The sequence below is a fragment of the Phaethon lepturus genome, unplaced genomic scaffold (assembly GCF_000687285.1).
Source record: "Phaethon lepturus isolate BGI_N335 unplaced genomic scaffold, ASM68728v1 scaffold28196, whole genome shotgun sequence".
Classification (NCBI taxonomy): Eukaryota; Metazoa; Chordata; class Aves; order Phaethontiformes; family Phaethontidae; genus Phaethon; species Phaethon lepturus.
This window is the reverse complement of record NW_010548739.1, coordinates 7,974-28,342: the sequence shown is the minus strand read 5'-3', so window position 1 is coordinate 28,342 and position 20,369 is coordinate 7,974. Positions and strand designations below refer to the sequence as shown.

General features: G+C 46.4%; 1 protein-coding gene across 1 annotated transcript; it reads right to left on the bottom strand.

Moving 5' to 3' along the window:
* Positions 1 to 208: 208 nt before the first annotated feature.
* Positions 209 to 17,522, bottom strand: GMIP (GEM interacting protein). The gene is made up of 21 exons (XM_010290077.1): positions 17,501 to 17,522; positions 11,225 to 11,318; positions 11,066 to 11,141; positions 10,109 to 10,172; positions 9,122 to 9,247; positions 8,785 to 8,849; positions 8,230 to 8,340; positions 7,900 to 7,980; positions 7,067 to 7,255; positions 6,811 to 6,948; positions 6,176 to 6,366; positions 5,494 to 5,615; positions 5,159 to 5,245; positions 4,943 to 5,041; positions 4,718 to 4,857; positions 4,234 to 4,422; positions 4,015 to 4,152; positions 3,712 to 3,908; positions 2,851 to 3,145; positions 1,227 to 1,340; positions 209 to 700 (listed from the first exon to the last, which is right to left on the bottom strand). The coding sequence occupies exons 1-21, from the start codon at positions 17,520 to 17,522 to the stop codon at positions 209 to 211; spliced, it is 3,030 nt and encodes a 1,009-aa protein (XP_010288379.1).
* Positions 17,523 to 20,369: the final 2,847 nt, after the last annotated feature.

Here is a 20,369-nt window from a genome sequence, read left to right as displayed (position 1 = left end):
TAATCACTCATAGGGGTTTGTTAACGAATAAAAAGCAAGTCCTGGGTTAGCCAAAAGCCTGCCAGGTAGTTCACAGCAAGAGCCTCTTCTCCAGCCTGCACCGTAAATACAAATAGGATGTTGTTCTCCTCAGCAGGGTGGGATTTCAGTCCTCTCTCCCTATTGTTGCTATTAACTGTTGCTATTAACCGTTACCCTTGGGGTTTTTCTATAAGTATGTCCCGGGGCTGGGGTCCTCTGCTTTCCCAGTACTTCCTGCACTCTCCCGAGAAGGTTCAGGGGACACAGAAGTGTTATCAACTTTAAACTTTGAGACAATCCTGGCAGTTTCCTGTGTGATCTCAAAATGTTTGAGCTGCTGTCTCCCTCCTGGGCGCTGCTTGAGTGTGCTTGTGTCGGTCGAGCTGCTCCTGCTCCTGGTGCTCTCCTCCAGTACGTTCTTTGCTGTGGAGCTGCTGTTGGTAGGGTTGCCTTCTGCACCAGACCCCGTTGCCACGTTGGCTAAAGTAGTCCTCAAGGGCAGACTGGAAGACTTGGGAATGACTGGTTTTGTTTTTGCCTGGGTTCGAATATATTTTACAGGCTGTCGGCTGAAATGGCATCTGGGCTGGGTCCCTAGGACCGTGTCCAAAGCACTGTCTGTCTCTTCCTGCACAGAGTCCTCCAGGTCCTCCAGCTCAGAGGCAATACTTGAATTCATCTCTGAACAAAAAATTAGACAGTTATCTTAGAATAGTGAGACAAGGTTACTACAGCAAACAGTGTCGGCTGATGACTTCTTTTCCTGTTAGAAAGGAGATTGAAAACCCTCCTGCATTAACAGGCTAAAAGGCATCCCTCTAACAGCTTCTTTAATCAGGAGCAATCACAAGGTACGCATTTAAAGAAGTATAAGACATCAATCAGGCTTATATTCTTAAGGCTGTCCTCGATGCATTAAAGCCAGGAATGCTGGTAGGTGCCTGTGGGCCCGAGAGCTGAGGCAGCAGCAGGAAAAAGCCCTTCCTGAGAGCAGCGGAAAACGTGCTTGCGCTGTCATGCGAGCGAGGTGGCGGTTGCTCTGCAATAGGTTATCTGCATCAAGACCAAGCAGCGATGCCGCAGAGGGCCCAGCTGTGCTTCCTCTGCTGTGTAATGTAGAGGCAGGCAGAAGGTGTGAACACCAGCGAACACGGCATGAGACAACCTGTAAGAGCATCACGATCACCACTTCATTTACCTAGGGCATCTGCGCTTAACGGGCTGTGGGCTCCCTCCAGAGTCAGCTCATTGATGCCATCCCTAGAAGACGAGTTATCAGAGACAGAGTCCACATTTAAACCATGCTTGGAGGAGAAATTCTGTTGGAAAAAGCCGTGAGTGTTTATACAGGACTCTTACTTGACATGAAGATACTGTCAACTCCCACTTCACCCCAAAAGCTGTTAGAGACGGGTATGACTTGAGCTGAAAATGCCTTGATTTCTCTTAGATTATCTAGTGGAATGGGGAGGGAACTTGCAGAAGGTCACAGGGCAGGGCCATGAGAGCAAATGATGGTTCAAGACCCGCCAGCTCCAGCATCTGTGCCGCAACTGCCACAAAACTCGCTGCAGAAAGCAGCCACTGTGTTCTGCAGAGCAGCAGTGTGCTGAGACAGATTCCTGTGGGACGCCAAAGTAGCCCATTTCAGAATAAAAAGGGGAAACATCAGAAACCAAGCCGTTAGCTGTAACTCAGTAATTATTGTCAAGTGCAAATGGGAGGATGAGTGAAGGACATGGGAGTGCCTGGGAGTCGTGGTTTGTATGGAACCAGTGTGAGTTTGCGTGAGGATCAGGTCACCTGGGCAGGGCTCCAGAGGTCAGCTTTATTAATGGCAAAATGAGAGTACCCTTAGAAGCAACTCCTCTTTTCAAATGTTTGTGATGTCTCCTGTGGAATTCAGTCACACTGCAGAAGTGGGTAAAAATGGCTTTGAAAGTAGTCAAAAGCAATAGTTGTGTGCATCTCAAAGTTCTTTCTGTGAAGGTTTATTAATCCTGTAGGATTTCTGCACACAAGAATTGAATTGTGTCTACCCTGGTGATTTTATTTCAACTGTTATCATAGTTGTTCTAAGTTCTGCTTCCTCAGTGAACTGGACGTGTAGAGAAAGCAGTGTTACTGTATGTCAGCCATGGATATGGTCACTGCAGACAGAGTCTTGCACGTAAGCACCCATGGCTCAAAAGCAGGAAGCAGCGGATCCCTGAACCTGGATCTCGCTCCCTTTGGCTTAACTTTAGGAAAGTAACTTCTTCTTTCTTGCTCACCAAGCAACTATGAAAAGGAAAAAAAACACCATGTCCCAGCTCAGGGATGCTATGCCTATTTGTGTTTTTAAAGTGCTGTGAAAGAGCTGTGAAGCTTGGGAAGAACACGGAATGCTCTGTAGCAGGAGGTGGAAAAAGCAGGGTCCATGGCCACTGCCCAGGGATGCAGCAGAGCCCTGTATGGCTGTACTGGGGGATTGCTGGGTCTTAAATGAACGTAGCTGCTTCCAAAGTTGTAGAGCTGTTTACAGAGAGAAACAGCAGTGTCCCAAGCAATTTAGCATGGAGAACCCCACAATTTTTCAGAATGACTGGGATCTAAAACATGGAGCAAAACCATCCAGATTGGTCTGAGAAGCTGCTGAGTGATCTGTAGCTCATCATTTTTTCTGTTTCTCCCACTCCATGTACAACAGGGTCCCTGCTCCTTCCTCTTGGAAGAACCCTCTGATAGCAAATGTTTTTTTCTGTGAAAAAAGTTTTCTTTAATTGCTAGTTCACCTTTCTGTCTCTACAGCAGGGTGAGTAAGCCCAGCTCAGTGTCTGGGAGCTCTACCTCTAGAGTTATATTCTGGACTGGGTTTGGGCTCTGAGGTCCTTCATCCTTTTCTGCCGATGCTTCTTGCGAAGGATTGTCACATCCAAGGGATAAGGATGAAGGCAGGTCATCCATCCCAAACACCTTTTCGTAGTTCTGAATGAGAAACTCCACAATCTGGGCTTGATACCCAGAGTCAACAAGGCATGACATTGAGACATCGCTCCCTGAGCCTGGCCGGATCAGAGTTGGCCCAAATACTATGCCCAGGTTGTTTGGGGACATCTTGTTCTCTTCGTATTTCTCTGCCACCCTGGGAAAGGGAAACAGGACTGTTAGGGGCTTCCCAGCTGTCGACTCGAATGCACTGAGTACACAGACGGAATGCACAAAACCCCCTGTTTCCTAGTAGAGAGAGAACCCCCATCTTTTTTGGGGAGCAGAGCTCTGGTCCGCACAGGGAAACTCCAGAGAAAAATATCTCGGAAGTTGCCTGGATGGTGCAGCCCTAATGAGTGGCTGTTTCTTGAGACCTGCGTTCAGAGCTGGGTGAAGGGGGCTTGGTTCGTGTCATTCCTTGAACCTCTTGCTCTACACTTGAGCTATGAAGCATTATCAGCGAGGACCTTCTGGTCCTTCTTGGTCATTAAGACTGTCTCCTAATTCCTGCAAGATGGTCCTTTCCATGAATGAATTTTTTACCCTCCTCACAGCTGCCTGCTTGGCTCTAGATCAGCCCTCTGTCAGGTCAGGGAAGCCCAGATGTTCTCATACACATGTGGTGCTGAGCTAGCCACTCCTCTGGCTGCGAGGTCTCAACAGGGATCTCCTGTGGTCAGACCTGGCACTAACCAGCCTGACAACCAGCACACTCCTCACCTGTACAGGTGCGCGATAAGGTGCCGCAGAGTGTTGTAGTTACTTCCAGGCAGTTTGCTCAGCAAGTCCTTCATGCTCTGGATGGGGTCGGAAAGGAAGCCTGCGCAGTCCAACTTTTCTTCCCCAGGTTTTTGCAAATCTTTGGCAAGTGCAATGAGATCGTTATAGAGCTGGGACAGCAGCACTGGCGCCGAAAGCTGCAGTGAGGGGGAAGAAAACAGCGTGTTACTTCATCCTGCTGATCTGGCACCAAGGAATATGGTCGTCTGAGGCCTGGTCTCCCGGCAGAGATTTGGTACCCACTTCCTTCAGGAAATGCTTCAGGACCCCAGTGATGTCGTGGGGGGAGTGCTCGGAGAGCTCCACCAGGCTCCGTCCATTCTCGAACGCCTGGCACAGCTTTTCCACCCGGGCTTTGGATCCGCTTATCCGATAGATCCCCTGCGTGGTTCAGAGAGGGAGAGGTCAGGACTTTCGGACGCAGAGCAGAGAAGACCACAGTGAGAATAACTTACTACTCACCTGCACCCCGAGGGCACGGGCTTCAATTTCCGAGGTGCATTTCACCACTATGAAGGGAACTTCCTCTGGGAAATCTCGAGGAACTTGTGTGAAGTCAATGCCAAAAAGAGGTACTCGGTTGGGCAACTTCTTGTGTCCGCAGGTGATGAGCAGGTTCTCGAGACACTTCTTGTGGCAGGTCAGGCAGCACTGAAACAGCAGAACTGATGCGAGTTATGGTCTGGTTGTGGTGCACAGCACTGCAGCAGCGGCTGAACTTGGAGGACTTCTCTTGTTCCCTCAACCACCAAAGTCCCACCAACCCCAACAGGGTTGTTTCAGGCAAGTGGAAGCTGATGGCTTAACTCAAGGACAGAAAACTGCGCTTTGTGTAACAGAGAGAGAGAAAAAGCACAGAACTTTGCAGAGGGGCCCCTCATTCCCGCAGACCTTCAGCGAGACGATGGTTGCCCCAGGCTCCCACGCAAGGCATCCTAGCCCTCACCTCCTCGCACTCAAAGCCGCTGACCATGAAGGTGTCGCACTCCCTGCACTTGGATGGCCCTCGCAGCTTCCAGAGCCGGTGGGTCTGTGCTGCGCTGGAGAGGAGGATGTTCTTAAACTGCTGCTGGGATGTGCCGTTTTCTGCAAAAACAGCTTTAAAGCATGAAAAGGAACCGATACATAAGCACAGTTTCCACCTAGTGAGTCAAATATGTGTTTGGCTCACCATTTTCAAAGGTTTGCAAGGAATCTCTCTCTTCAAAATCATCTGAGGAGGACATGGTGCCAGTGGATGGAGCTTTCAACAATTTCCTGTTAGAGTTTCCTTGAGAAGAGAGAAAATATAAACAGCTGTTCTTGTCCTCATGATGCACAGAGTGGGTCAGTGTGAACTTTATTCCCGTTTTGGGCAATACTAGACAAGAATTTCTAGGGCTCTCACCTGGGCTAGAACTGGGAGAGTCCAGGGATCGGGATTCACAACTCCCACCGAGGCTTTCTGTGTCACTGCAGAGGGATTTGTTTGCACCTACGAAAGGTGGATACGGTGAAAGACCATCCCGAGTGCCCTTGGGATACTTCAACACAGGGTGGAAGTCCAAACCAACCTCCCAAGAAAATCCATAAATACTTGTCAGTCTCTTCTCACAGTCTGAGCAAAGCTTTACGCACTGCCCTAAGGACTTGAGAACCTCTCCCACCTCTTTGGCTACGAATCTAAAGTAAACTACAGTGACTCAAGAGAAAGTTGGGTCATCTTTATTAAATTCAACCTACTCTGTTCACCGTTTGTGGAGAACTGCTTTCTGGATGTATCTTCTGGAGTGCTCCCATCCTTTGCTGCGGAAGAGGGCCCTGTGTAATGCAGTGCCATCTTCTTTTTGCCGCTGGGAGGGGACCTGAGAAGGGGGTGCAAACAATTTTCCAGCAGTGAAGGACAATGGGCAATATTGTGCCACGGAGGTGCCTTATGGGTACCTGAGACAAAGCATCTGTTTCGGGCAGCTTACAGGTATAAGCTGAGTTTGCAAGGAGACTATAATAAACACCTGCTCAAAACTAGGAAAACAAATTTTTTCAATGTAATTTCACCTTTTCTATCCACCGGAAAAATTTAGAAATCAGACAGCACCCACGTGAGAAAAGAGCAATCCAAATCTTTGGCAAATGATAGAAATATCGAACGTGGTACGAAACTGCTGCCCTGCTTTTACTGATGTTGGTCCCATGCTCAGCAGAAGGAACCAAGCGCATCTTTGGAGACCTGTTCTTCATTAATGCAGCTATGCAGAGGGAAAAGATACTCACATCTGAGGCAGTGGGCTTTTCTGAGATTAGCAATTGCAACACTGCATGCAGCGTTGCTAGTGACTTCATAGAGATTTAAACATCCTTTTTGCTCTGTGCACTCTTTCTCTCCTTTCAGCTAGGATGTAAGTTTTCCAGGTTTTTTTTTTACCTCTGCCCTCCAGAAGCATGTGGCTCGAACTCAAACACTTCCATATGGATGTCTGTCTTCTGCAGAGCCTGAATGAACTCCAGGTACTTCTCCCCTGCTTTGTATGGCTTGCAGACATCAGACAGGTACTGGTATCCCACTGGAATCTGTTCTGACTGAGTCTGCCGCTGCTTAAACATCCTTAAAGTGACCTCACAGGGAAAGAAAAAGAAAATAATCATTGCTAGTCAAAGCCCAGGTGCTTTTTTCTCCCTTGCATCTCACAGTAGTTCACCAGTCTTCAGTTTTTCATTACCCAAATGCAGTTACCTCCACTTCTACTTAATGATAGTTCTACTTAACAGGTTGGATAAAAACTATTTGCCATTATTGCTTGGGTTTGTTCTTTTTTTTTCCCCCTCTAGACCTTTTCTATGGATATCTGGGTCCTCAAAGCAAGACTGAAAATATGCTTATGTATCTGACAATTATTGGTAGCAAAGCAATGTCCGGAGCACTCCTAATTTCAACTGCTTGAGAATGGTCGGCTATAGGGTGGTTCAACAGTGAAATGGTGAAGAGCCCCCAGGGTCTTATCCCAAACAGCAGTTTCCCTGAAATGAGGATTAGACGAGAAATTATAAGACTACACATACCCACATCAGCACCTCATCCCCTTGGTAAATGAGCTTCCGAATATGGGAGACGATCCGTGCTCGTACTTTCTCCAGTTCTTGTCGACGAAAGTTGGCGTCGCCAATGCACATCTTGTATAAAGCTTCTGTTTCCTGAACCTGTGCGTGACCAGAAACGGAGCAAAGGAGGAGAAGGTCACCAGGATGGGTGGGAAGAAGCCGTAACGCGGTGCACGGGCCGGCTGCGAATACCAACAGCCTGGTTTGAACTCATCACCTTGGCTTGTGCCTCCTCGCAAGAACGGCGTCGCTTCTCCAGCTGCTTGCTGGCGCTGCTGGGGTTGGTGATGGCTGCGCTCTGGTATTCGTCCTCCGCCTTGGCGCTCAGGTGCTTTGCTTTCTCCAGCTCCTCGCAGCGCTGTATGTATTGCAAGCGGGACTTGCGCAGGGATGACAAGGATTCATTCTTGAATGGGAAAAGGAACGGGTTTTAGGAAGCCCGGTGAGGCTTCGCGGGAGGAACAAGTCACAGCAGTACTCTGCTTATACGCAAAGCACCTGTCTCTTGGTTCAAGCGGATATTATCACTCAATACATATCGATATACATCACCATCCTTTGTCCCCCTCCTCCCAGAGTTCAGGAGCTCTAAAGGAGCCCCTGGGTTTCCTCTACAGCTGAGTGGAGACCCAGCTGTCCTGGATCATTTCTGCAAGGCGCTCAGGAGCGTCTTCCTCCCCAGCAGGGCACCCTGGAGAAGAGGGCTGATGGCGAAGCGCTAGCAGAGCGCGTGCAGCTGGGTTTTTGCGAGGAGTCGCAGGCGCAGAGCCTGCCTTTGCGGGGGATCCCTCTCTGCTGAAGACAGCCTTGGGCCGGTGCGTGCAAACCCAAACTGCCTCCTCGCTCTGCAGGTGACAGGAGGTGATGGGATCTAGCGGGTAGCACAGGCAAGGTGGCACAGGAATGCTGCTATCACTTCAGAAAAGTTCTTTTATTCAATAGCAGGATGCATATCACATTATTTAGTTACCACTGGTTCATAAATATTTGTTTTCAGTGTTTTGAGCTGTGCCTGGCATATAGGTCAGGCCCATCTTTTTGGCCTCTTACCATTCTCTTTTTCTCCTTTGTCCACTGATCTTTGAATTCTTTCCTCCATTTCTCAATTTCATTCTTCTTGGCTGAGAGAGGCTGCAGAGGAATAATAGTTAGGACAGCAACAGTTCCTCCTGAGGTACGAAACGGTATCTGACAGACGAGGGCATGACATTAGAAAGCAAACCTTGCAAGATGCCTCTCTTTCCTGTAAACTTGGTGTGCGTTTCCTTTTCTCTTCCCCTCCGCCCACTCAGACCAGGATAAATCACTTCTGTTAGGTCTCTGTCATGCTCTCATCTAACCTTCCAGCAAAGCTGTCTAGCCCCCACAGAAATACAGTACCTGGTAGAATTCCTTCTGTTGGAGCAATCCTACAGTCTCACTCGCTGAATTTCCAACCTTTATGTCATGTTCCAGGACCATTGTATAGAGTGCCTGAAGAGGCATGCTGTACTGCAGAAACCGAAAAAAGCAAATATAAAATGATAGATAATCACTGCAGCTTTCCTAAATTTAGGAGCTTTTGGCAGCTATGACCAAGAGCTACTACAGAAAGGCGAGAGTGTCTACACTGGTTAAATGGCAGGATGGGTATTTCGGACAACAAAGCAGGATGCTGGAAGCAGAAGAGCTTTTACGCTGGGCAGTATTGTACCAAATTCTTGCCAGTTCATCCTTCTATCTAATTTTCCAAAAAATCACTGTGTTATAAGCAAATAGAAGAAAAAAGGAACTGGTCCAATACTGAGAGTTTCAGGAAGGATTTTGGAGGCATATTTGCTGTAGGATTTAAGCTGGACTCTACAAGCAGCTCGTGTGTGCAGACAGCCTCACGTTTGCTCGCTCTCCAAAAGGGGACCCTGTGCAGTGGAACAGGAACGTCACTAGGTCCCATACCTGTTGGAAGATGGCATTTCGTCCCGATTCTGCTATCTTCACCATCCCTTTGGCAAACTCAGTCTCTGTAAAAGGGCAGAGTAGACACCAGATTCATGGTTGCAGATGTGCGTTTGTCAAAACCAGAGGTTATTCCAGTCAATTAGGATCATTCAGGGATGAAATTCTAACTCCGTGTCTTTATCTTTGGGCAAAAGCAACTGAAAGGGTTGGTGTTTGGCCAGTTTCTCATGGGTATGCTTTTGCTTGCAACTGTATGTTCTTGGCTGTGATTTAAAAAAGAAAAAAGCTATCAAAAAGCGTACAGACTCCGACCTGGTTCTGCACACAGACTCACCGTAACTCAGACGTTTTTCAATCCAGCTGAGAAGTTCTTTGACGTATTTACACCACATTTTGGCATATTCGAGGGCTGCGTCAATGCCACCTTCACATTTTATCAGTATTTCATCTGCCTCCTGAGCTGCAACAGAATAAATCCAGGTTTGAAACAGCTCTGGCTGACAGGCAGAGGCTCCCCCAAGAGTGGCAAAATTGGAGTCCCAAGAGTTGGTGCTATGAAATACTTGGGTAACAGCCATAAAAAAGTTCTTTCACTGAACAGTGTCATTATGATCTACTTCACAGTGACCCCATGCTGTCCCACCCACGGAACCACACAAGTTCCAGGCAAATTATACAGGCATATTCCTCTGCCCTCCACTTTTAATTAAATATTTAGATTTAATTTGTTTTGAAAACCAGAAGTGAAGAACCTAATGTGTTACTGGGGTGTTGCAGGAAGGATTCTTGTTCCTTGGCGGAACTGAAGACAGATCAGTCATGCTGCAGTGAGCAAATTTAAACATGTTTCAAGCTGGAATCTGTGAGAAAGCAGCTTAGAATTTTTTTTTTTTCTTCATAGAGACTTTATATGAAGAAAAACCAATTTTACGTTTATGTTTTATGATGCCAGCAACAAGTACAGAGCTGGTAAGAATCCTCCCAGCAGGTAACAAAATGCTTTGGAGTATCCCAAGTTACACTGCGTTGATCTTAAACCTTTGGAAATTGATGTCTCATTATTTAGAAATCAAAACCTTGTGAGAAGCTCCTTAACAGGACGTTAATGGATGAACAGGGGAAGATCCGTGCGCTGGAGGAAGCAGTGGGATGACCGAGGTCAAACAGGCATCCGCATCCTTGTTGGGCATCAGCCCGAGACCGACGCCAGCACAGACACTGGCATTATTCATCCGTGTCATTAGGAGCCTGCCAGGACCATTGCCAGGTGATTGACCAACTGTTCTCATGTCGCCTCTTTGATTTTTTAATTAGCAGTTACCTGTTATGTCTGCCTGCACTTGCGTCTCTGAACTGGTTTTGCTCTTGCAGAAACTTTCGCTCAACTGAGAGTGGGGAAAAGGAGAGAAAAAAAAAAAAAAGAATATGGTGAAGGAAAACAAGTATTAAGAAACTGGGAGGGTTTTTCAAAAAGGCCAGCTGGAGTGCTCACGTTGCTCAGCTAAGCGAGCCCATGCAGTTCAACTAGTAGCCTGAGATCCAATGGAGGGAAGGTAGCACGGTGTAAAAGTCTGCCACAGACAGCAACACGGAGCAAACGCATCGCTAAGGCAGTGTTGTGGTTTAGCCACGACAGAGAAATCAGGCTGGAAAAGGGCTGCAAGGATGAATGCTGGTGGCTCTTATTTTACTATAAATCACAAAATATTTGATTTTTATTTAAGTTTAGCTCATGGGATAATATGATTACATGAGAACAGTGGCTGTCAGAGAAAAATTAAGTTCCCTAGCCCCTTTGTTTATAGAGAAAACATGAAATGAGGCTGATTATCCCCAAAAGTCCCATATTGCCCAAAGCAAGTGAAAAACATTAAGTTCTATTATAAAGGGCTTCTGTTTCTTAAGGCCAAAATTTTAAAGTTTTTTCATGCGTGACTCTCAAATGTATTTGTGTTTGCTGTCTTGCCTGATCTTTTTCTTAGCACGTGGAACTTAAACCAGCAATTTCCACATCTCCTTTTCCAGAAAAATATAAATCCAAACAGCAAATGCCTGAATGTTTCCACTAAATATTAGCTGCTCTGTTGCCACCTCATCACTGTTATAACAAAGTGTTGTACAGTTCTTTTCTGTATATTCAACTAAGAGCTGTAACTATTTTTTCTGATGATCAGCCAAAAATTATTTTAATAACATAGAAGTTAATAACGTAGAATCATGCGCCTTGGCAATGGATGTCGGTAATTTCTTTAATAAAATGGACTCCTCCTTTGCCTACCAGAACTACCTCTCGTTCTGTGCTCAGGTCTGTGTCATCAGTGCTGTCAGCATCACCAACAAACATATCAACTGTCCTGTAGAGCGAAAAAGAACACAAATAAATAAATGAAGGTTGCAAAGACCCAGAAAACTAGTTCACCCGCTTTTCTCTACATACGCATTTCCAATTGAGATTTCTATGGCATCCAAGCTCCGGAATATCTCACTGTACCGCTTCCTATTTTCAGGTGTCCTCTCTTGATTGTCGAGACCTGGAGGTGGAGAAGAAATCATTGTGCTGGAGCGCCTGACCCAAAGCTCCCTGGGGTCAGCAGGATGGTTTCCCGAGATGCCTGGGAGCATGGCCGAGCCCTGCTGTCCTGCGCAGATTCACAGGGAAGCGACAAACTGTGATGGCCTGGCAAAGGACGGCAAGGTGAGGCCAAGGGTGAGATGGGATTCAAAAGAAAACTTTGGCAAAGGTAAATTCATCGAGGTTCCTTGGGCAGAACCCCCCAGAAAATGGGTCTGCAGATGTCCAGGGGAGACACCAAAGCTGATTTTAGGGCTTTCGATCGGACCCGGGATCAGTTGCGAAAACCATGCAGAAACCTTTATCGTAGCCACTCTGAGCTGAAGTCACACCAGTGTCCTTAGTTTGGTGCTGGTGATGCGCTGGCAGACCCGATGGAGAGGCTCACAGGGATGCAAAGGCATGCCCCGTGCCTCGATCAAACCCACGCGCACGCCATACAACCTGGGTCGGCAGAACCACGTGCAGATAGAAAACAGCAGGCATAGCCGCGGTCCAGCGGTGTGCGGGCTGGGCTGCGTTGCAGAAGTTGCCCGTTCCTTGCGCATCACATGTGTGTCGCAATGTTTTATGTGCAGGGACCGTTTCTCAATATTATACATGCTGATTTATGGTGATAACCTACATTACGAAATCCCGCATCTCATTCAGTCCCCAGCGGGTATAAATTATTGGGTGTGCAAAGTATGAAATGAGCTTGTCCCCACTTGAGGGGCAATACACTCCTGCCATGCCTCCCCGTAAGGTCTAAGTGTATTCTGCCCGCAGTGGCACATGTAGCAGGGTGGAGGCGAGCACATGCATTTTACATGGGGTGAGTGATGCTGTTAGTCTCACTTTCCACTGTCATGCGTTTGTCGCTGGGGGCTGAAAGTTGCTGGGGGGGGGGAACAAACACCCAAAGGAAAAACATTCTAAAATATGAAACGGGGCACAATTGGTAAAAACAAAAGAAAACTTCAATCTTCTTTGTCCTTTTGACAATCCAGGAAACAGGATGTGGTTGACCTAAATCTAGAGTTGCTTCACTGATAGTTGAGTTTTTGACAGTGAGCAGTAAGTACTTGCAAATGTTTCTCAGATGATGTTTTGTAGAAAAGCCAGCTTGTCTCATTTAGTTGTAGCTACTCCTGGGCCTTGTCCTAGTCCTGAAAAATACAGACTTTTTTCAAGTCAGACTTTGATTAGGAGCTGGCCTGCCATTAAGCAAGGTGGCAGGCTATGTGAGCAGCATCGCGCCGCTGCTGACCCCAGACTTGCAGAGCCACGTTGCCTCTGGGAGAGGCCGATGACTCTGGGAAACTCCCAGCACGCAGGGGAAGACCCAGCTCCTGGGCATCTGCCGGGGGAGAGGTATGATCCTGGTCATCTTCCACCCTTCCAGCCAAAATGGTGTAGAAGAGCACAAGACTAGCTTCTCTGTACTGGTAATAAGGGACACTGTGAGCATGTACATATACGTCTGTATTTTTTTTTTTACTCTATAAAGATGTCAGACAATGCAAAAAAAGGATTTGACATACAATTAAAAGAAAGATGGGGAAGTATTAGGGATTTTGTTCCACAAAGCTCCTTGATTGGTGTCAAACGAAAGTGCGCTCTGACAACTGTATAGTTACAGCATCCAAGCCACCATGATCTAACCCTATCACCAGCGTAAAAACAGAACAAACTGTGAAGAAGGCTGGGTGGGACACTGAAGCCATGCCTCTACTCAGTCAGTGCTGAGCAGCATGGGCCAGATGCTACATTCCCTTCTGCACCGAGAAATGAGCAGGGAACTCTCCTAGCTTACTTGCCTTTACTGAGCAGATCACTAATATTTATGCTGGCTTTGTTCTTTAAAAGTTTTCTGAATGTTTTACTCCAAAGTGAAATGAGACACTGAAATGTGTGAAGACACGCTTGGTTTTTTACCATAAACCAGCGAGGTCTGAAGGAGCTGCAAGGAGCCGCTCGGAATGGCCTGCCATGCATGGGGGACCTGGGGAAGGGATTTAAAAGCATCAATGATGCTAAGAGAGAACTGCAGACTGAACACAGCACCTGTCCTTCTTAATCGTGATAGATCAACGTTTCACCCTGAGTGACCCGAGAAGGACAGTTTACCAAACATCTCATCCTGTTTTTCTCTGCAAGTCATTCGTAATCCAAGACGTAACAAATCCAAGGCATGCTAATTTAATTTGGACCCTAACTACTCCTGTTGCTTTGCATGAGCAGATGGGCAGCTTTAACTTCTCATTACCCCTAGCAGAGGATTGTACAACAGGAAGAAGTGACTCAACTTGAGTAGCGCTGGTGATGGGCAAAATGAAACGTTCTGCTTTTGAAAGCAGCTATTGTGAGGTGCCATAAGAGAAGCAAGAACCTTGGGTTCTCACAAGTCTGGCTTCATCTCAATAAGATAATATTATAAGGAATACTGTGGAAGCAGGAAGGTGGAAAAATTGGATATAAAAAGCTTCCCCAGCCTTGCCATAGCTGGTGTTGTTAGCTGCATTCTCACAAGTTTAAACATGTGCTTCCCTATACCCTTCTCGTTCAGAAGCAGCACCAATTTGTCCCATCTATTTGAAATCTCTTGAGTTGTTTTTGAGCATGTGCGGGTCTGGGCCAAATGGTTCCTGTGCCTCATATGTATCTCATCAAAGAAATTAATTGCCTTGAATGTATTGCTCTTCATTGTTCACAGCTGTCATGAGTCAGCTGTCTGTTGGACACCCTCAAGATGTCCCTTCCTGATGAACCGTGTACTCCTGACTGCCCACTTGCTAAATATGTAAACATCTGCACACATTTTTGTGTTCTGGAAGGAGAATGGAGCCCCTGTGCCTGGCAGGCTTGCAGAGGCTCCCATCAGTATCCATAAACTAACTCACCTTTCAAATCCTGATGAAATATCCATAAACTAACTCGTCTTTCAAATCCTTTGCCTTGACCAGTGAGGACTAGGTAGCAGAGCATCTGCTGCGGCACTGGGATGTAGGACCACAGGCCTGGAAGAGACTCCAGCTCAGTCCTTTGCCCATTAGCTGCGACTGCAGCCTGATCTATAAATGGGCGCTTCAGTTTAAACCAGCTATCTTACTGGACAACCCCATGACAACTGGAAGGCTGATCTAGAAACGAACACTTCTGGAGATTAAAAACCATTGATGTTTCTTGAAGTACAGTATTATTCTTCTCATTTTAGACAATTCCAGCAGAAACCCCTTCCAGTGTCGGCGTTAGACCTGTGTCCCAAAGGAGAGCATCTCTGCATGGCCAACACTCACACCGGCGCGGGCCAGCTGTCGTGTGAAGTTCTGCCCCCGCCTTGGGTGGACAAGCTGTCATCTCACCGGCGTCATCTACCTTCTGGGAAGCTCCCCGCTCTTCTCTGCCTTTTCTGCCGTTACGGGGAGAGCAAGCTCTCACGGTGGTGGGTGTGCAGAGCGTCAAGGGTATTTTTAGCAGGAGAAACTCTTGTTCTGCCGTTCAGCAGAAGCATTACTTCCCTTTCAGCCGCAGTTACTGTGAAATGAGGTAAATGTCTAAAACCCTAATTCAGCATGGCACCGTGGCCAAACCTCAGTATCACACGCCTGTTCCTGGTAGCGCCTTCCTCTTCTCTCTGCTCAATTTTGCACTTTGCAACACAACATGTGAATTTTTCCACCAGGGCAAATCTCCTGTTTCTGCATAAAAGGACTCATGCTTCTTTGCAGCATCTTTGTAAAATCCCCTGCTTGCTAAGCCTCAATGTGGTTCGAACCAAATTAGGCCAAATAAGTATGAAAACTCTAAAATTGTCATCTGCCACTCCTCCGTGTAATCCTTCCCCTTTAACCAAGACACCCCTCAGTGAGACTCTGGCTATGGCTAGCAGCAAAGGACGATGCTCCAGCTGCCTAGATCAGCACTGCCGTCTATCTGAGGAATAACAAACCAAAATTTTTGGAACAAAATAATCCAAGTTCCTTGACAACGCTTTTGCAAAACCAAGACCGCTTCCCATCTGTCACTGATTTCTCATCTTCTCTTCCTACTTCAGTGGAACAAAGGCCCTGGCAAAAACTGAATTTACAAATCGGCTAATTTTTGAGGAGGCTGGAACCGCTACCGAAAGGTGCGATCACCCACAACTGACAGGAAATACTAGCAAGGTCGGATGTCTTAAATAGCAGTATGTATTAATGAGGGGATTCATGAAACATGCTGGGGGGGAAGGAGAATTTCCACTTAATACATCAATTCATTGAAAAAGAAGGCGTGCACACTGCAAATATTTCTGACATGTCTGACAGCAGAAACTGAGCACAGGTGCATTAGTTTGCAAAATAAAAGTGAGGGGATTGCCAGCTTTAGAGGAAAATATTAGTAAAACAGATTTGTCATGATAGATGGCAGCCCCCTGCAGTTCTTAGTTAATAAACCTTGCTTTTTAAGTAAGAAAAGTACAACTACATTAACTTCTGGCTGCTTGTTTCTTCAATATTAAGAATAAGGAAATGTTAGTGATGGTAAGAGGAACTTACCATGTTCTGACAGTGAAGTACAGCAGATGCTGCTAGTACTGGAAAGCAGTAAAAGGACCTCCCAATTAGCCACAGAAAAATGAATCTGGGACACTTTTTGGTTAAAAAATAGGACTGAATAAAATCGTTCATATCAGTCATTTTGGTTTTGCAAAAGAGCTGTCAAACCTTGTTAACAGGTGAGATTTTGTTGATAAAAGGCGCTCTGCATTTCTCAAGGGCATTTGACTTTTACGGTCATGCCACGTTTTGGGTGGGATCCTTCATCACATGTTAAAAACTGTTTCACTGACAAACCCAAAAATACATCTTTAATTGATGTATAGGGTTGTTTCTAGAAGGATCTCAGAAACAGTTTCCTGCTTTTTGGTGGGTTTATTAAATGATCAGACTTGTATCATCATTTCTCCTGGTAAAGTGCCTGATGGGACCAAGACTGTGGGCCAACGAATAAGGCAGACAGCTGTTTATTACAGAGTCTCGAAGCGGCCTCAGAAATGGTTACGCTTCCACTGCAGCATATAGCTGAGCGTCCACAAATTAGGTACGGATGCCATATCGCCCGGCTGGAAGTCTCTGCCCTGAAAAGCAGAGATGGACACAACGGGTAGTTGCCTAACACGAGCTTCACACGCAATGCTTCAGAAAGAGGACCTCTGCAACTCTGGCTGCATAGAAAAGGGGAACATTGGGCAGAAGCAGGCTCTGCGTGTGCCTGCGCACGCAACGCTGGATGACGAGCGCGTTAGATGTTCGTGTCCGTTCTAACAAGGGGTTGTTGCTGAAGGCAGAAAAGCGCTCTGTAGGGCAAGGGTGGGCAGAAAACTAGTCTCACAATACAGTTTCGAAACAAGCCCAGCTTATTCAGTTTATCAAAAACACTGAGACATCCTTTAACTATCCCCGTCTATGACTGTGAGCTATAGAAACTCTGCTAATGGTTTTTGATTTTCACAACGGCTGAAAGGCAAGCTGAAATAAAGGGTTTTCTAGCTACAAGGATAATGATGCATTTGAATGTGACAGCAGGGAAAGGACTAATGTTGTTTGCTGTGTTTCCCTGATTACAGAGACCAACAGTTTTTCACCTCTGAATTCAGCGCCAAGGATTGGCCCCTGTTAAGATGCAGCGCTGGCGGGAGGGATTTGTGCTCTCGCGTGGTATGCAGACCTCTTAGATGCTCAACTGGTAAGTGTTACTCTGATTCAAACTGATTGTGTTCATAATTAAGGTCATCACCTTTGAGAACAAGGACTTGGCACAAATTTTTGTCAGAGGGACTTGAGCTGATGATATGCAAGTACCAGCGTTACGTACTTCCAGTCTCTTGAGAGAAAACACTGCACCTTCTGCCTCCTGAAAAAGGGGCTTTGCATCCCCTCCTCTTGTAAGTCAATGTCCAGTGCAAATGCATCAAATAACTTCAACTCTCAGAGAGACTTAGAGAACTGAACAGTCGGGATCTTTGTGGAAACCCCATTTAGAGGAACTTACAGCTCTTTTCTAGCACCCATATTTCCTAGCTGGCTCACAGGCTGATCTGCGTCATATGTCATATCATGCCCCAAAAGCTTACATTACAAACACTTATAAAAGATTGTTTCAAATGCCATCACATACCACTTGGTTCTGGGTCTCCCATGGCTGAATCTTCAGTGTTTTGCTCTGAAAGCAGCAGAATCCCAAATAACCCAGCTTTCAACCACAGCTGAATTAAGTAAAACACAAATTCTTGATCAGGTCAGATGTGAAGAAGTTATCCAAAGGCCCATGATAGCTGCATGTGAGGAAGACCTGCCTGAAAGAATGGGCAGAGGCACCCGTCGGTGAGTGCGGCTGCTGTAGCCAGATCTGCTTCCTGCAGACACGCTTCCGCGTAAGGAAGCAGCGTGCAGCGTACATTTGTTTGATCATGCAATTTGCATAACTCAGTTGTGTCTTGGTAAATAGCGAAGCAGGGACCGTTTCTGAGCCCTCCTGGCTTCAGTGCTTGCAGCTATGACAGCAGCCCCAGTTTCTCTACCCAGATGGCTTCCTAAGAAACACCCATGCTTCCAAATACACTGAACCAACCGCTGAGAAACTGCCGGTGGTGAAGGGAAAGGGCCGTTAAGTTAAAAGAAGAAGAGAAAGGATGAGCACCTCGGGCAGGGACAGGGCAGCAGTCATCCTTGCCTGACCCACCATTCCTCTGCTTTCCTCACCGGTGCGTGGGTGTAACGGAGCCTTCTCAGAGATCACAGCCCTTCTTGGCTTCTGCTCAGCAAAACAGAAATCTAAACTTGTGAGGGTCTGTTTCTTGAATAAAAACAAGCTCTGATTTTGTAAGTTTTTGATGAGCTATGGAAAAAGCTATCGCTTGCTTCAAGGTGTCTTTCACCCTGGGAGCATTCCCCAGACAGCGGGCTGGGATGTAAGGCTTTAAATCCAACGCCTCACGCTGTACGATATGCTCCGGCTCGGAAGCAATTGATTTACTGGCTGCAAGCACATAGCTAGCGCTGACATCTTTTAAAACTGGTGAATTTTGCCTTCAGTTTTGGAATACTGGTTCTGATTTAATGATGGAATTGTGCTACGGGAAATAGAAAACATTTATTCAAAGATTATAGCTCAACCTGAGCAGAAACTGAAGTGAACTTTTTTCTTCTGCAAATGTTAGAGAAACTGACAGCAAAAATGTGATGGTCAACAAACAAACTTGTGCTCAGCAGCAAAGCCACTGATTTTTCTTCACTAAATAATGAATAGTTTAAACTATATTTTCTTACGCAACCAAATAATACACTTGTGGCCCTGAACTCCCAAAAAACAGTTTCCCTTTCCTCAGCATCTGCTGGAGACTCAAGTAATGCTGCTAAATTCCTTCTGTAAAATTTTTCCCTGAGGTTGCACCACAGACTTCATGGCAGGCAAATCTACAGGCTCTTCTGTCCCACTAACTACAAGCAGACACAAGTCAGCGTTAAGATTCACTTGACTTTTCCATCATTAACACTTGTTTAATTAAAAAAAAAATCCTAGAATCTCAGAGTTACTGCTTCAGTGTTGAATGTTTTGGGCTCAAGTGAATGTGGCACGTGTGACGGTTCCTGCTCAGGCTCTGGAGGTAACGGTTGACTTTTGGAAGAGAGCAGGAGAACTGGGATGCATAACCATGGCACAGTGCCGCTGGGATCAGCGTGATGAGCTTCTCCTATCAGCTCTTCCCTAGCCTGTGTCTCAGTTTTGTATATTCAATCAGTATAATTACAGGTACGTTAAGTATAATTATCATACCTTGTTTGCAAAGTGCTTTTTTTACAGGTAAATGCTATAAAAAGTGTTTTTCTAGTGTAAAGGCATTTATAGGCAAAAGGATTGCAACATAGTACAGCAACACCCCTCTGAGTAATTATATATTAAAAAAAGCTAATAAAAGCTAACACAAAGCAAGGGGTGTGGCTCCTTAGCTACCAGAAACATAACTCAGGATGCCAATTCCCAGTCTCATCAGACTGTTTCCTAGCCATTCTTGCTGACTGAGAATGTCCTTTTTTGGTCGGGTTTTTTGGGGGGGTAAAAGTGGAGATGGTAAAACCCTAAACTTTCTTTTGCAGATCAGAGGGTCAGAAAAGCACAGGAACTCTTGAGAAAGGGCCCGTCTTCCACTTCCATGGTAACACAGAGCTGTACACAGCGTAATAACAAGGTTCTCTAACGAGGGAAGCTGTAGCAGCAGCCTCTCACTTGCTGGTGCAGGCAGATCGGCACCGGTCATGGGGCAGTAAGCTGCTTCGACTGCTCTCCTGACATGGAGCTCCTCCAGTGCAGCCTGCAAGCTCCTCCTGCATTTCTGACAGGTGAATTCTTTTAATTACTATTTTAAACCAAGCACGGTGGCAACTTACTGCAGACAACACACAGGAGCAGCCCTTATGAGGTCTCATTAAACTTCCCTTTACGTCAACACTGCTATTTTATAAGGCGATTGTATTTTCACATCGGCAGGTCTTTTGAAGGCAGGGGAGGAATGAAACCGGGGAGTGAAAGTGGTGGTGTGGTTAGGGCACTTTCCTTCCTTCCAGCTCCCCGCTGAGAGCCTCGTGCCAGTCCTGGCTCTGCTCATACACAGAATATTGGGACGGGACATGCAGTGCTTCCTCTTGAAGCTCATCTGACCCCCAAAACAGAGGCCAGGAACCACCGTCCTTTTCGTCTGAGGAGGCTGAGACTAATTTTCAGGTTATGATTTTCCACTAGATTTAAGTATATCTGAGCTCCCAAGACAGTAACATGCAAAACAGGGATAAAAAGGGCATTAAGTAAGGATTCATATTCAAACCGTCCAACCCAGAAGGTCAGCAGGGTGTAGGACATCACCCTTACCTCCTAGAGCCTGTGAACGGTTTCTTGATTAGTGCATAGCGCCTGTAGACTTCCAAGGACTGTGTAAACAAAATATCACAACCGCTCTGTGGGTCAGTCTAATTCTCGCCCCCGCCACGCA